Here is a 17,244-nt window from a genome sequence, read left to right as displayed (position 1 = left end):
AAGAGTAACCCACCCAGTCCCATTTCCCTCTGACTAATGCACCTAACACTACAGGCAATTTAGCATGGCCAATTCACCTAACCTGCACATTTTTGGACACTGGGAGGAAACCGGAGCACCCGGAGGAAACCCACGCAGACATGAGGAGAATGTGCAAACTCCACACAGTCACCCAAAGCTAGAATCGAACCTGGAACCCTGGTGCTGTGAGGCTGCAGTGCTAACCACTGAGTCACCGTGCCATCCTTAGTGATAGTTATATCGGCACAGACTCAATGGGCCGAAGAGTCTTTTCTATGAGTGGAGTGTTAGCTATACACCTATCAGTCTAAACTACATAATTTTTAATGAAAGCTAAAGTCAGGAATAAGACAGATTGGATGATCTTACCTTGTGCTTGCATTCGGGTCCTGATCAGGGCTAATGGATAACTGGCCAGCTGTCCACAGGAACTGGAAATGGTGCCACAGGCTAACAAGACGAACACTCCTGGATCAGCAGATTCCTTGGCATATTTATTTAACCAAGTTTTCTTCAATGTCTGAAAGGGTTTGAGAAAAAAATTCAGAATAGTAAACAGACATTATAAATCCTGGAAAAGCGCAGCAGGTCAGGCAGCATCAAAGGAGCAGGAGAATCGACATTTCGGGCATAAGCTCTCCTTCAGGAATGAGGAGGGTGTGCCAGGCAGGCTAAGATAAAAGGTAGGGAGGAGGGACTTGGGGATGGGTGTTGGGAATGCGATAGGTAGAAGGAGGTTAAGGTGAGGGTGATAGGCCGGAGAGGGGGTGGGGGTGGAGAGGTCGGGAAGAAGATTGCAGGTCACGAAGGCGGTGCTGAGTCCGAGGGTTGAGACTGAGAAAAGGTGGGGGAGGGGAAATGAGGAAGGTGGAGAAATTTGCATTCATCCCTTGTGGTTGGAGGGTTCCTAGGCCGAGAAACCCTCTAACCACAAGGGATAAATGCAGATTTCTCCAGCTTCCTCATTTCCCCTCCCCCCACCTTTTCTCAGTCCCAACCCTCGGACTCAGCACCGCCTTCTTGACCTGCAATCTTCTTCCTGACCTCTCCGCCCCCACCCCCACTCCAGCCTATCACCCTCACCTTAACCTCCTTCCACCTATAGCATTCCCAACGCCCCTCCCCCAAGTCCCTCTTCCCTACCTTTTATCTTAGCCTGCCTGGCACACCCTCCTCATTCCTGAAGAAGGGCTTATGCCCGAAACGTTGATTCTCCTGCTCCTTTGATGCTGCCTGACCTGCTGCGTTTTTCCAGCAACACATTTTTCAGCTCTGATCTCCATTATCTGCAGTCCTCACGTTCTCCAATATAAATCCTGAGCAAGCAAACTTGCATGGATGTGCAGGTCCAACAAAATGAACAGTACAGAATTAGGCCATTTGGCTCAACTGTCCCATGCTGATGTTTATGCTCCATATGAGCCTCCTCCCTTATCTTGCTCATCTCAGTTTGACAACATACTTTATTATCTCCCTATCACAACTTCGAATCATAGAGATGTACAGCATGGAAGCAGACCGACCAGATATCCCAACCCAATCTAGTCCCACCTACCAGCACCCGGCCCATATCCCTCCAAACCCTTCCTGTTCATATACCCATCCAAATCACAATTACATACTACGATAAAGTTCCTCACTCTCACCATTTTCTGTTGCAAATTATAATCTCTCAAAGCTTTAGCATCATTGAACTCAAACTAATTGACCTGTAGTTACTGGGATTATTCTGACAAAATTTGCAATTATCCAATCTCCTGGCATAACCCTAAACTGAAGAAAGGCTGAACATCCATGGCCAGTACCTCTGCAATGTCTACCCTTATAAACTCCAATAAGATGTCTGACTCTCCAAACTGTACTCATAACATAACCCCTTTATCATAGGATTCACTTAATGAAACATCTCTCAACCACTTTCAAGGCATGTATAGTTGTTATGGGGGACTTTAACTTCCCCCATAACAAGGTCTTTTCTCAGCAGAGAGCAGCGCGAGCTGGGCGGAAGTGAGGTGGGAGCGCAGAGCTGGTCGGGAAGTAAGTGATTGATATTTGAGTGGGTGTGTTCTAGACCCCAGGCCCTACATACACTCTCCTCCTCTAACCTAACTTTAAAGTCCACAGGTAAGCTACTCAGTGTTCTTGTTTTGGAGACGAAGTGTAGATTAATGGCAGTTGAAACTTTATTGCTGGAACTGCACAGCAGGTCAGGCAGCATCCGGGGAACAGGAGATTCGACGTTTCGGGCACAGGCCCTTCTTCTGGGCCTGTGCCCGAAACGTCGAATCTCCTGTTCCCTGGATGCTGCCTGACCTGCTGTGCTGTTCCAGCAATAAAGTTTCAACTTTGATCTCCAGCATCTGCAGACCTCACTTTCTCCTCCTAGATTAATGGCAGCGCAGGCAGTGGAATGTTCCTCCTGCAGGATGTTTGAGGTAGGGGTGACCACCGATACTCCTGCCGACTTCGTCTGCAAGAAATGCAGTCAGATCCTGCTCCTCACAGAACGAGTTAGGGAACTGGAACTGGAGTTGGATGAACTGAGGATTATTCGAGAGGCTGAGAGGGTGATAGATAGAAGCTACAGGGACATAGCTACGCCAGAGAACAGAGGTAGCTGGGTAACAGTTAGAGGTGGGAAGGGGAGGAAGCAGGCAGTGCAGGGATCCCCTGTGGTCGTTCCCCTAAACAATAAGTATACCGCTTTGGATACTGTTGGGGGGGGACGGCCTAGCAGGGGGAAGCTGCAGTGACCAGGTTTACTACAGGCCCCCAAATAGCAGGTCTGGCTCTGAGACTCAGAAGGGAAAGGGGGAGAGGAGGAGAGCGCTAGTTACAGGAGACTCTCTAGTTAGAGGAACGGACAGGCGGTTCTGTGGACATGGGCGAGACTCTCGGATGGTTTGTTGCCTCCCGGGTGCCAGGGTCCGAGACGTCTCGGACCGTGTCTTCAGAATCCTTAAGGGGGAGGATGTGCAGCCAGAAGTCGTGGTGCACATTGGCACCAACGACATAGGTAGGAAGAGGGGTGGGGAGGTCATTCAAGAGCTCAGGGAGTTAGGCTGGAAGCTAAAAGCTAGGACAGACAGAGTCGTCATCTCTGGGTTGTTGCTGGTGCCACGTGACAGTGAGGGAAGGAATAGGGAGAGAGTGCAGTTGAACACGTGGCTGCAAGGATGGTGTAGGAGGGAGGGCTTCAGGTATTTGGACAATTGGACTGCATTCTGGGGAAGGTGGGACCTGTACAAGCAGGACGGGTTGCACCTGAACCAGAAGGGCACCAATATCCTGGGGGGTAGGTTTGCTAGCACTCTTTGGGGGGGGTTTAAACTAATTTGGCAGGGGGATGGGATCCGGACTTGTAGTCCAGCAAGTAGGCTAGCTGTTTGTCAGGATGTCCAAGAATGTAGGGAGGCTGTGGAGAAGGTAGCACTGACAGGGAAAACTTGCGGACATAGAGAAGGGTTCAAGTGCGTATACTTCAACGCAAGGAGTATCAGAAATAAGGTGGGTGAACTTAAGGCGTGGATTGGTACCTGGGACTACGATGTTGTGGCCATCACGGAAACATGGATAGAAGAAGGACAGGAATGGTTGTTGGAGGTTCCTGGTTACAGATGTTTCAGTAAGATTAGGGAGGGTGGTAAAAAAGGAGGGGGGGGTGGCGTTACTAATTAGAAATGGTATAACGGCTGCAGAAAGTTCGAGGGGGATCTGCCTTTGGAGGTAGTATGGGCTGAAGTCAGAAATAGGAAAGGTGCAGCCACCTTGTTGGGTGTTTACTATAGGCCCCCAAATAGCAGCAGAGATGTGGAGAAATAGATTGGGAAACAGATTTTGGAAAGGTGCAGAAGCCACAGGGTAGTAGTCATGGGCGATTTCAACTTCCCAAATATTGATTGGAAGCTCTTTAGATCAAGTAGATTGAATGGGGCGGTGTTTGTGCAGTGTGTCCAGGAAGCTTTTCTAACTCAGTATATAGATTGTCCGACCAGAGGGGAGGCCATATTGGATTTGGTACTCGGTAATGAACCGGGACAAGTGATGGGCTTGTTAGTGGGTGAGCATTTTGGTGATGGTGACCACAGTTCTGTGACTTTCACCTTGGTTATGGAGAGAGATAGGTGCGTGCAACAGGGTAGGTTTTACAATTTGGGGAAGGGTAATTACGATGCTGTAAGACAGGATCTGAGGAGCATAAGTTGGGAGCATAGGCTGTCAGGGAAGGATGTTGTGGAAATGTGGAACTTTTTCAAGGAACAGATACGACGTGTCCTTGATATGTATGTACCTGTCAGGCAGGAAAGAAATGGTTGTGTGAGGGAACCTTGGTTGACGAGGGAGGTTGAATGTCTTGTAAAGAGGAAGAAGGAGGCTTACATAAGGTTGAGGAAACAGGGTTCAGACAGAGCGTTGGAGGGATACAGGATAGCCAGAAGGGACCTGAAGAAAGGGATTAGGAGAGCTAAGAGAGGGCATGAAAAATCTTTGGCGGATAGGATCAAGGATAACCCAAAGGCATTTTATGCGTATGTGAGAAACATGAGAATGACGAGAACGGAGGTAGGTCCGATCAAGGACAGTAGTGGGAGACTGTGTATTGAGTCGGAAGAGATAGGAGAGGTCTTGAATGAGTACTTTTCTTCAGTATTTACGAACTAGAGGAACCGTATTGTTGAAGAGGAGAGTGAAACGGACTGGTAAGCTAGAGGAGATACTTGTTGGGAAGGAAGATGTGTTGGACATTTTGAACAACTTGAGGATAGACAAGTCCCCCGGGCCTGACGGATATATCCTAGGATTATGTCGGAAGCAAGAGAGGAAATTGCAGAACCGTTGGCAATGATCTTTTCGTCTTCACCGTCAACGGGGGTGGTACCAGGGGACTGGAGAGTGGCGAATTTCAAAAAAGGGAATAGGGATAACCCCGGGAATTACAGGCCAGTTAGTCTTACTTCGATGGTAGGTAAAGTAATGGAAAGGGTACTGAGGGATAGGATTTATGAGTATCTGGAAAGACACTGCTTGATTAGGGACAGCCAGCACGGATTTGTGAAGGGTAGGTCTTGCCTTACAAGTCTTATTGAATTCTTTGAGGAGGTGACCAAGCATGTGGATGAGGGTAGAGCAGTGGATGTAGTGTACATGGATTTTAGTAAGGCATTTGATAAGGTTCCCCATGGTAGGCTTATGCAGAAAGTCAGGAGGCATGGGATAGTGGGAAATTTGGCCAGTTGGATAGAAAACTGGCTAACTGGTCGAAGTCAGAGAGTGGTGGTAGATGGTAAATATTCAGCCTGGAGCCCAGTTACAAGTGGAGTTCCGCAGGGATCAGTTTTGGGTCCTCTGCTGTTTGTAATTTTTATTAATGACTTGGATGAGGGAGTCGAAGGGTGGATCAGTAAATTTGCAGATGATACGAAGATTGGTGGAGTTGTGGATAGTGAGGAGGGCTGTTGTCGGCTGCAAAGGGACTTAGATATGATGCAGAGCTGGGCTGAGGAGTGGCAGATGGAGTTCAACCCTGCCAAGTGTGAGGTTGTCCATTTTGGAAAGACAAATAAGAATGCGGAATACAGGGTTAACAGTAGGGTTCTTAGTGAGGTGGAGGAACAGAGGGATCTTGGGGTCTATGTTCATAGATCCTTGAAAGTTGCCACTCAGGTGGATAGAGCTTGTAAGAAGGCCTATGGTGTATTAGCGTTCATTAGCAGAGGGATTGAATTCAAGAGTCGTGAAGTGATGTTGCAACTTTACAGGACTTTGGTTAGGCCACATTTGGAGTACTGTGTGCAGTTCTGGTCGCCTCGCTTTAGGAAAGATGTGGAAGCTTTGGAGAGGGTGCAGAGCAGATTTACCAGGATGTTGCCTGGAATGGAGAATAGGTCGTACGAGGATAGGTTGAGAGTGCTAGGCCTTTTCTCGTTGGAACGGCGAAGGATGAGGGGTGACTTGATAGAGGTTTATAAGATGATCAGAGGAATAGATAGAGTAGACAGTCAGAAACTTTTTCCCCAGGTACAACAGAGTGTTACAAGGGGACATAAATTTAAGGTGAAGGGTGGAAAGTATTGGGGAGATGTCAGGAGTGGGTTCTTTCCCCAGAGAGTGGTGGGGGCATGGAATGCACTGCCTGTGGGAGTGGTAGAGTCAGAATCTTTGGTGACCTTTAAGAGGCAATTGGATAGGTACATGGATGGGTGCTTAAGCTAGGACAAATGTTCGGCACAACATCGTGGGCCGAAGGGCCTGTTCTGTGCTGTACTGTTTATGTTCTATGTTCCCCAGTATTGACTGGGAATACTATAGTTCAAGTAGTTTAGATGGGTAAGTTTTTGTTCAATGTATGCAAGAAGGTCTTCTGACACAGTATGTAGACAGGATGCCACATTGGATTTGGTACTGGGGAATGAACCCTGCCAGGTGTTAGATTTGGAGGTAGGTGAGCACTTTGGTGATAGTGACCACAATTCCGTGATGTTTACAATAGCAATGGGCAGGGATAGTTATATATCGCAGGGAAAGAGGTATAACTGGGGGCGGGGGGGAAGGGCAATTAGGCAAGATTTAGGATGCATAGAATGGGGAAGGAAAACTGCAAGGGATGGACACAATTGAAACATGGAGCTCATTCAAGGAACAGATACCGAGGGTCCTTGATTAAGTATATACCTATCAGGCAGGGAGGTGGTTATCAAGAGAAGGAGCCATGGCTTACTAAAGAATTTGAAACTCTTGTCAAGAGGAAGGAGGAGGCTGATGTGAGGATGAGGCGTGAAGGCTTAGTTAGGGGGCTTGAGAGATATAAGTTAGCCAGAAAAGATCTAATGAGGGGGCTAGGAAGAGCCAGGAGGGGACATGAGAAGTTGTTGGTGGATAGGATCAAGTAAAACCCTAAGGCCTTCTATAGGTATACCAGGAATAAAAAAAAAGACTAGAGTAATTAGATTAGCTACAGTGTGGAAACAGGCCCTTCAGCCCAACAAGTCCCTCCGAAGAGCAACCCACCCAGACCCATTCCTCTACATTTACCCCTTCACCTAACACTACGGGCAATTTAGCATGGCCAATTCACCTAACCTGCACATTTTTGGACTGAGAGGAAACTGGAGCACCCGGAGGAAACACACGCAGACACGGGGAGAATGTGCAAACTCCACACAGACAGTTGCCTGAGGTGGGAATTGAACCCGGGTCTCTGGTGCTGTGAGGCAACAGTGCTAACCACTGTGCCACCCACTTTTTAAAAAATTTTTACACTTGGCACAGAATAATTTTATTTACACTGTTAAACTATGCTAACATTTACAACTGATAAAGGCAACAGGTGCTTCCTGAACACGATTCACTATCAATTCAAAGTTATAAATAATGAAGATTTATTTTACTTGAATGTATAAATGGATTTTTTGAACAAGTAGAAAATGAGGTTTGTTTATAGTTCAAACAATTTGATGAATAATGATGCAGCAATTTAACTGAAACATTCAAGGCTAGCCTTGGCTTGTTCCATTTCATGTAAGAAGTTATGGAACTGTGGTAAAGTCAACTTCATGTAAACATTTTCACTCTTATTTCCCTTCTTTATAACTAATTTTAACTGTAAAAATATACTGCCAACCTTTTGCAATTCACTGCTCCCTGCTGTTACTCCAAATTTCCACTCTATATCTACTAACTGATTGACAGTCAATATTTGTCCCACATTAGGACCAATCAAAGAGAGTAGTGGAAAATTGTGCGTGGAATCTAAGGTTACAGGGAAAGCACTGGAAGTGCTTAATGAATACTTTTTGTCAGTATTCACATTGGAAAAAGGAAACGTTAGTGAGAATACAGAGTTACAGGCTACAAGATTAGATGGGATTGCGGTTGACAAAGAGGAGGTTTTAGCAATTTTGGAAGATCTGAAAATAGCTAAGGTCTGTGGGTCGGATGGGATTTATCCTCAGATTCTCTGGGAAGTCAGGAAGGAGATTGCAGAACCTTTGGCTTCGATCTTTATGTCATCATTGTCGACAGGAATAGTGCCAAAAGACTGGAGGATAGCAAATGTTGTTCTCTTGTTTAAGAAGGGTAGTCGGTACAACCCTGGTAATTATAAGACAGTGAGCTTGGTTACTTTGGTTATGGGTAAGGTGTTGGAAAAGGTTATAAGAGACAGGATTTATAATCATCTGGAAAGGAATAATTTGATTAGGGATAGTCAACATGGTTTTGTGAAGGGTAGGCCGTGCCTCACTAGCATTGAATTCTTCGAGAAGGTGACAAAACAGGTATATAAAGGTAAAGGGGTTGATGTGGTGTATTTGGATTTCAGTAAGGTGTTTGATAAGGTGCCACACGGTAGGCTATTGCACAAAATATGGAGTTTTGGGATTGAAGGCGATTTAGTGGTTTGGATCAGAAATTGGCTAGCTGAGAGAAGATAGAGGGTGGTGGTTGATGGAAAATATTCATCCTGGAACTCAGTTACCAGTGGTGTGCTGCAAGGATCAGTTTTGGGGCCAATGCTGTTTGTCATTTTTATAAATGATCTGGATGTGGACGTAGAAGGCTGGGTTAGTAAATGTGTGGATGATACAAAGGTAGGCAGAGTTCTGGATAGTGCTAAAGGATGTTGTGGGTTACAGAGAGACAGAGATAAGATCAGAGCTGGGCTGCAAAGTGGTAAACGGAGTTTAATTGGAAAAATGTTAGGTAGTTCCCTTCAGATGAAATAACAGGAATGGATAGTAATGGGATAATGGTAAAATTCTTGGCAGTGTAGATGATCATAGAGATCTCGGTGTCTGGGTGCATAAATCCCTGAAAGTTGCCACCCGGGTTGATAGGGTTGTTCGGACCCACGTGGTCATGCTTCAGCTGTACAAGACACTGGTAAGGCCGCACCTGGAGTATTGCGTGCAGTTCTGGTCACCGCATTATAGGAAGAACGTGGAAGCTTTGGAAAGGGTTCAGAGATTTACTGGGATGTTGCCTGGTACAGAAGGGAGGTCTTATAAGGAAAGGCTAAGAGAACTGAGACTGTATTGGAGAGAAGAAGGTGGAGAGGTGATGAAATCAAGACGTATAAGATAATCAGAGGGTTAGATAAATTGGACAGTGAGAGCCTATTTTCTTGGATGGTTAAGGTTAACATGAGGGAACATGGCTTTAAATTGAGGGGTGATAGATTTAGGACAGATATTAGGGGTAGTTTCTACACTCTGGGAGTATTAGAGGCGTGGAACGGCCTGTCAGCAACAGCTGTAGACTCGCTGACATTAAGAGTATTTAAGTGGGTATTGGATAGACAAATGGATAATAATGGAATGATGCAAGTTAGATTGGCATTAGATTATTTTCACAGGTTGACGCAACATCGAGGGCCAAAAGCCCTATATTGCGCTGTAACGTTCTGTGTTCTCTGTTCTACACCCCTCCTTAATTAAGGAATCCAAAACTGTATGTGATACGTTGGGAGTAGTCTCATCAATGCCCTGTACTAAGATCCAGGTTCAGAAGCAGGTTATCCAGCCCATTATGTCTGCTCTGGTACTCAGTAAGATCTTGGCTGATCTGATAATCCTCACTGTCACTTTCCTGCCTTTTACCCATAACCCATGATTCCCTTACTGATTAGAAATCTGTCTATCTCAACCTTGAATATACCGACCTTCTACCTCTGTGTGTGATAAAGAATTCCGTAGATACACTACCCTTTGGGAGAAGATTTGTTTTTACATAGAATCCCAACAATGTGGAAACAGGCCACCCAGCCCAACATGTCCATACTGACCCTCCGAAGAGCACCCCATCCAGACCCATACCCCCACCCCTGGCCTGCAACACCACATCTCCCATGGCCAATGCACCCAGCCTAAACATCCCTGTCCACTATAGATAATTTAGCATGGCCAATCTACCTAACTTGCACATCTTTGGACTGTGGGAGGAAACTATTGCACCCACTGGAAACCCACACAGACGTGAGGAGAACGTGCGAACTCCACACAGACAGTCACCTGAGGGTGGAATCGAACCCAGAGATCTGGTGCTAACCACTGAGTTATCGAGCTGACCAGTCAAGGGTTTTCCAATCAAGAAGCTTCTGCTCCATGTTGTGGTTTTAAATGCCGATAAGTACAGATATAACCAGCTTGACCTCTCCTCTTAAGAAAATGCCTTCCACACCTAGAATCAATCTAGTGAGCCTTCTCTGGATAGCCACCAATGCCAATATAACATTCTGTGGACAGGGGACCAAAACTGATCGCAGTATTCCAACTGTGGTACAACTTGTGCCTTACATAGTTCTCGCAAGACTTCCCGATTTTCATACTCCATTCTCTTTAAAATAAATGCCAACATTCCAAAAAAAAAGAACTGTACATGCTGTAAATCAGAAGCGAAAACAGTAATTATTGGAAAAACTCAGCAGATCTGACAGCATCTGAGGTGAGAAATCAATATTTATGGAAGTGAATGGGAAAGGTTTAGAGGGATATGGACCAAATGTGGGCAAATGGAACTAGTTTAGTTTGGGAAACCTGATTGGCATGGACGAGTTGGGCCAAAGGTCCTGTTTCCATGCTGTACTAAGGTGGTATTTATGCAGAAGATAGGTAGGGGGAAGAGTAAATGATAAGTTCAGATACCTCTCAAAGAGGGAGAAAAAAGACAAACGAGCAGGTCAAGGTCATACTAGATTAGCTGCTAATGGGGATTATTAGTAGCTGACAACGTAGTAGCAGTCCATGTGATTGTAAGGACTGGTGTGTGGAGGTTGGACTAAGGACATGGTAGAAGGTATCTGCAAAAGGGTCATGAACCAAAACATTAACTCCGATTTCTGCCCAATGAAGCTGCCAGACCTGCTGAGATTTTCCAGCAATTTCTGTTTTTTTATGCCAATATTCCAGGTAGGGGGGACAGAGGCAGAGTGGTAATATCACTGGGCTAGTAATTTAGATCCCACGCTAATACTCTGGGGACATGGATTTGAATCCCACTCTGGCAGATGATGCAGTATGTCCACTCTGCCAAGAATCTTGTCTTTAATCCTATATTCAGCATTCAAGTTCGACCTTCCAAAAGGCATCACTTCACATTTATCCAGGTTGAACTCCATCTGCCATTTCTCAGCCCAGCTCTGCATCCTGTCTATGTCACACTGCAGCCTGCAATAGCCCTCGATACTATCAAAGCCACCTCCAAATTTTGTGTCATCTGCAAATTTACTAACCCATCCCTCAACCTCCTCATCCAAGTCATTTATAAAAACTACAAAGAGCAGAGGCACAAGAACACAGCCCTGCAGAACCCCACTCAACACTGACCTCCAGGTAGAATACTTTCCAACTACAACCACTCTCTGCCTTCTGTCAGCCAACCAATCCTGAATCCAGACAGCCAAATCTCCCTGTAACCCATATTTCCTGACTTTATGAATGAGCCGACCATGGGGAACCCTATCAAATGCCTTGCTGAAGTCCAAATACACCACATCCGTTATTCAACCTTCATCGACCTGTCTTGTCACCTCTTCAAAGAACTCAATAAGATTTGTGAGGCATGACCTGCTCCTCACAAAGCCATGCTGACCGCCTTTAATCACACTATGCTTTTCCAAATGGTCATAAATCCTATCAACTTTCCTGACCACAGACGTAACACTGACTGTTCTGTAATTGTCAAGGATTTCCCTATTATCCTTCCTGAAAAGTGGAACAATATTCGCCTCCTTCCAATCCTCCGTAAGACCCCCGTGGAGAGTGAGGAGGAAAATATCCTCGCCAGCGGCTTAGCAACCTCCTTTCTCGCTTCCCGGAGCAGCCTAGGATAAATCTGGTCTGGCCCTGGGGACTTATCAATCTTAATGTTTTCCAAAATTTCCAGCACATCAACTTCATCAACCTTGATCTGGTCAAGCTTGTGTCTCAGCTCCTCAAAGTTCTCATTCATAACAAGGTTCCTTTCCTTCGTGAAAACCAAAGCAAAATCTCATTTAGGGCTTCCCCTATCTGCTCAGACTCCACACACTAGTTCCCTACGCTATCCCTGATCGGCCCTACCTTCTCCCTGATCATTCTCTTATTCCTCATGTATGAACAAAGATGCTCTCACTGTTTGATTGTACATTAATTAAAGATTACCCTCAAAAGTTTACTTTGCATTATTTTTTGGCCACCTTCATTAAATGCATTTCTTTCAATTAGATGCAATTAACTTCCCTGGGTCTCTATCTCTCCCTTTATACTCTTACCTCTTGCCATAAAGCCCAACGTTCCATTTACCTTTTCTCACTTGTATTTTCCACCTGGCATGTCATACTTCCCTTTTTGGTGCTTCACTCTATCTCTTTGAACATTTCAGGAACTATGAATTTATTTGCTCTATCTTTTCCAACGTAACAATGATTATATGAACATATGAAACTGAAGTAGGAGTCGGCAACTTGACTCACAGGTTTTAACCTCAAATCCACATTCTTGCCTATTCCCATTAACATTTCACTGCTTTGCTTATCAAAAATCTTTCATAAATTCTGCCACCACTACTTTCTGAGGAAGACCGTTCCAAAGACACATAACTCAGAAATAATTTCTCGCTATCTACCTTGTTTCTCAATATTCGTTCACATATGTAAGCATCATTGACAAGACCAGGATTTATTGTCTATCTCTAATTGCTCTTAAGATGGTAGTGGTGAGCATAATTTATTCCCATAATGACTGTGTTGTGGTAGCAATGCTGTTATGGATAGGCGCATTTACCCCAAGTGGATTAGTGAGGATAAGGTCAAGAAGATTATTCCAAGTTTTTGGTTCTTCCATCACCTGTCCCAGGCTCAGTCTGGCAATGTCCTGCAAGACTGAGCCAGCTTGGCAAGTAGTCACGCTACTAAGTCACACTTGATGATAGATGTTGAGCATTTATCCATATGACAGTTTATGGAACAGTGAGGGATGGGTGAGTGATTACTGGCCCACCTTCAAATAGATAAAGGAAATTTCAAGATTTTTGTATTGAACCTACCTCATAGATAGCGAGATCAATGCCCGCATAGGGGATAATACCCAAAATGTTTGGAATATAACCTTTGTAAAATGCAATCAATCCTTCCCTCTTCATAATCTTCTTGATACAGTCTCCTACCCCCGAATATTGTCCAGTCTTTCGTAGTGCCATTCTGGTCTTCAGCACCTTCAAATATAAGAACAAAAGACTAGTTAGTCAAGGAGCCATAGAGCTGAAAAATGTGTTGCTGGAAAAGCGCAGCAGGTCAGGTAGCATCCAAGGAGCAGGAAAATTGACGTTTCGGGCATAAGCCCTTCCTCAGGAAATCCGAAACTTCGATTCTCCTGCTCCTTGAATGCTGCCTGACCTGCTGCGCTTTTCTAGCAACACATTTTTCAGCTCTGATCTCCAGTATCTGCAGTCCTTACTTTCTCCAAGGAGCCATAGAGGTCTATAATACAGAAAAAGGCCCTTTGGCCAATCAGGTATGCACCAGTCAAAACCAACTACCTAACCATTCTAATCTCAATTTCCAGCACTTAGCCTATAGCATTCTATGACTTAGCATACAAGTGCACATCTAAATACTTCTTAAACGTTATGAGGGTCTCTGCTTCTAACACTCTTACAGGAGCTGAGTTCTAAATTATCTCAATCCTCGCATCCTGGGTCTTACCATAAATATATGGCCCCCTAGGTCATTATCCTTCCACCAAAGGGGAAACGTTCCTTCTTGTCCATGTCTATGATAATTTTATACATCTTAATTATTCAGAATGACAGGCAGGAAGTAAAGTAGGTGTGTAGCTTTGTTGAACAATAATATCAGCACTGGGGTGATGAAGCCATAGAATCAGTCTGGGGAGAAATAAGAAATTGCTAGAGAAAGTCGTCCCTGATGTGAGTAACCCATAGATCCCGAAAAGTAGTGCTGCAATATAAACCACAATACTGGGGGCTTGTAGTAAAGGAACAGCAATAATCATGAGTGGTTTTAAATGGAGTAATCAAATTGGCAAGAGTAACCTCAAAGGATAGTTCCTCAAATGTATTAGAGATTGTTTTTTGGGGAATAATTTGGGGAACCAATAAAGGAGCAAGCTATGCTGGTTCTAATATTGTGTAATGAGACAGAATTCATTAATGATCCCATAGTAAAGGATCCTCTCAGTATTTGTGATCATAGTATGCTGGAATTTTAAATTCAGCTGGAAAGTGAGAAACTGTAGCATTCTGGAGTTAAAGATAATTACATAGGAATGAGGTCAGATCTGGCTCTAGTGGATTGGGTGTGAAGACCAAAACTGAAAATGTGTTGCTGGAAAAGCCCAGCAGGTCAGGCAGCATCCAAGGAGCAGGAGAATCGACGTTTCAGGCATGAGCCCTTTTTCAGGAAGAAACATCCATTGCTATGCAAGCAAGTTAAAGATAAAACAAAGATTAAAAACTAAAACATATCACCTTACAAAGGCAAATGGCAGGTGGAAGATTGGAAAACTTTTAAATGTCAACAAAGGGGTACTAAAATTAATAAAATGAGCAGAGGTAAAAGAAAGAAAACTATATGAATTACAAAAGCTTCCATAAATATATAAAAGGGAAGACAGTAACTAAAGTGAAATTTGGTCTTATGGAGGATGAGATTGAGGAGTTAATAGTGGAGAACATAGAAATGTTGGCACCTTGCTTCAGTTTTCACAGTGGAGGATATTAGTATCATCCCAATAGTAACAGGTATTGCAGAAGCTATAGAAAGGGAGGAACAACCATCACGAGGGGAAAAAGTACCAAGCAAACAATTGGGATTGAAGGCAGACAAGTCTCCAGAGACCTTTGGCCTGTATCATTGGGCCTTAAAGGAAGTAGCAGCAGAGATAGTGAATCTATTAGTTACGATATTTCAAAATTCACTGGGTTCTGAAAAAAACAGTTTTTTAAAACGATCAGTTTTCAACTTCCAACACAATTGGCTGTTACGTTATGGCTTAACCTTTTGTGAGGTACCTTGTTGAACTCCTTCTGGAAATCTAAATATAAAATATTCATTGGTTCCACTCTAACTGCTTTGCTTGAGATTCCCTCGAGTGACTCTAATAATTTAGTCAGATATGATTTCACTTTCAAGAAGCCATGCTGACTCTGCATGATGAGATTATGTTTTTCAGATATGCTACTACTTTCTTAAAAATGATTCCAACATTTTTCCAACAACATGCATTATGTTAATTGTCTATGGTTACCCACTTGTTCTTTCCTTCCTTTTTGAATAGAGGTACCACATTGCAGTTGACCAACCCTCCAGTAAATCTCCAAAATCCAAGGAATTTTGAAAAATTACAAACTATGCATCCGCATTGTCTGTGTCTTTACGATCCTAGGATGTAAGCCATCAGAGCCGGGGGACGGAAAAGGTTTCAGTGGATCGAAAAAATGCTAATCTTAGCATATCTTATTCATCAGTGAATGAGGTGGGGTTTTTTTTAACAAACAACAATTGTTTCATGATCATCATTAGATTTGTAGTTCCAGACTTCTCTGGAATTCAAATTCCTCCGTCTATCGTGACAGAATTGAAACCCAGATTTCCAGAACTTCGCCCAGATTAATAGTACAGTGATGATACCACAAGGTCATTGCCTCCCTTGCAATTATATTGGAAGGTTTGATGATGAATTGAGCTGAAGGTGCTTTGAAAAATTCTAGTGATAAGATTCTGGTGTTCACTCTCGTGTTTCATTTCAATGTGTTAAAGAGTCTGACTGGGCAAGCAAAGGTCAAAATTCAAACTTTTGATAGTGACAGTCTGAGTTGAGTCCCAGGTTCCTGGAGAGGATAGCCAATATTGAGTCAAAAGAGGCTTAAATTGCTCATTCTCTCTTCATAAGAAAAAACCCTCTTGCCTCCAACACAACCATATTTATGCAAAGATAAAGGAGGGAACTTGAGATCCCAAATGAGTAGTTTGCATTGGTGTTGACCCAGGAGAAGGATAAGGACAGTGAGATTTGTGTGGAGCATGTTAAAATGCTGGGACATATTAAGATCAAAAAAGAAGTGGTGTTGGATCTTTTGAAGAGCATTACAGTGGATAAACCCCCAGAGTCCGATGGTATCTACCCCAGGTTACTGAGAGAGGCAAAAGATGAAATTGCTAGGGCCTTGACCTTGCAAGCCACTGCAGAGGTCCCTGAGGACTGGCAAGTAACTAATGTTGTTCCTGTGTTCAAGCAGGGAAATGGGGATAATCCAGGAAACTATAGGCCGATGGTTTCACATTGGTAGTCAGAAGCTATTGGAGAGGATTCATAGGATAGGATTTACACATATTTGGAAAAGCATGGCCTAATTAGGGAGAGTCTGCGTGGCTTTGTGCAGGACAGGTCATGTCTTATTAATTTGATTTAATTTCTTAAGGTGGCAGCAAAGGTGTTTGATGAGGATAAGGCAGTGGATGTTATTTACATGAATTTCTACAAAGGTCCCTCATGGTAGGCACATCCAGAAAATTAAGATGCATGGGATACACATTAACTTGGTTACATGGATTCAGAATTGGTTTGCACATAGAAGACAGTGTAGTGGCGGAAAGGTGTTTTTCAGGCTGGAGGTCCGTGACTAATTGTGTTCTGCAGGGATCCGTCCTAGGACCTCTGCTGTTTGTGATGTATATAAATGATTTGGATGATAAGGTAGGTGGGTGGGTTAGTATGTTTGCAGACAATACAAACATCGGTGGAGCTGAGTATAGTATAGAAGGTTGTCCAAGGATGCAGTGGGATATAGATCACTTGCAGATATGGCGGAGAAATGGCAGATGGAGCTTAATCTGGGGAAGTATGAGGTGCTGCACTTTGGGAGATCAAATGTTAACAAAAAGTATATAGTTACTGGCAGGACTCTGAACAGCATTGATGTATAGAAGCATCTTGGGGTTCAAGTCCATAGTTCCCTGAAATTGGCCATGCAAGTTGATAGGGTGGTAAAAGGAGGCATATGGCATACTTGACTTTACTGGTCAAGGAATTGAGTACAGAAGTCAGGGTGTCATGCTGCAACTTTGAGACTTTGGTCAGGCTGCACTTAGAGTATTGCGTTCATTTCTGTCACTACATTACAGGATGTGGAGGTCTAGGAAAGAGGTTTACTAGGATGCTAGGAGAAAGTGAGGACTGCAGATGCTGGATTAGAGGGTATGAGTAATAAGGAGAGGCTAGAAAAACT

General features: G+C 44.0%; 1 protein-coding gene across 1 annotated transcript in view; it reads right to left on the bottom strand.

Annotated features, from left to right (window-relative positions):
* The window catches only part of LOC122556252 (mitochondrial adenyl nucleotide antiporter SLC25A24-like), a 92,332-nt gene that overhangs the window by 11,887 nt on the left and 63,201 nt on the right, over nt 1–17,244 (bottom strand). The window contains exons 8-9 of the mRNA XM_043702883.2: nt 13,042–13,209; nt 391–541 (exon numbers count right to left, since the gene is read on the bottom strand). Of these exons, the coding sequence (XP_043558818.1) occupies nt 391–541; nt 13,042–13,209 (319 nt within the window). The remainder of the gene's footprint in view (nt 1–390; nt 542–13,041; nt 13,210–17,244) is intronic.

Source organism: Chiloscyllium plagiosum, unplaced genomic scaffold (assembly GCF_037043375.1).
Source record: "Chiloscyllium plagiosum isolate Xiang-an unplaced genomic scaffold, Cpla_swu_hap1 HiC_scaffold_9, whole genome shotgun sequence".
In the NCBI taxonomy this organism is placed as follows: Eukaryota; Metazoa; Chordata; class Chondrichthyes; order Orectolobiformes; family Hemiscylliidae; genus Chiloscyllium; species Chiloscyllium plagiosum.
Note: the sequence above shows the minus strand (reverse complement) of the source record. Positions and strands in the feature narration are given on the sequence as shown.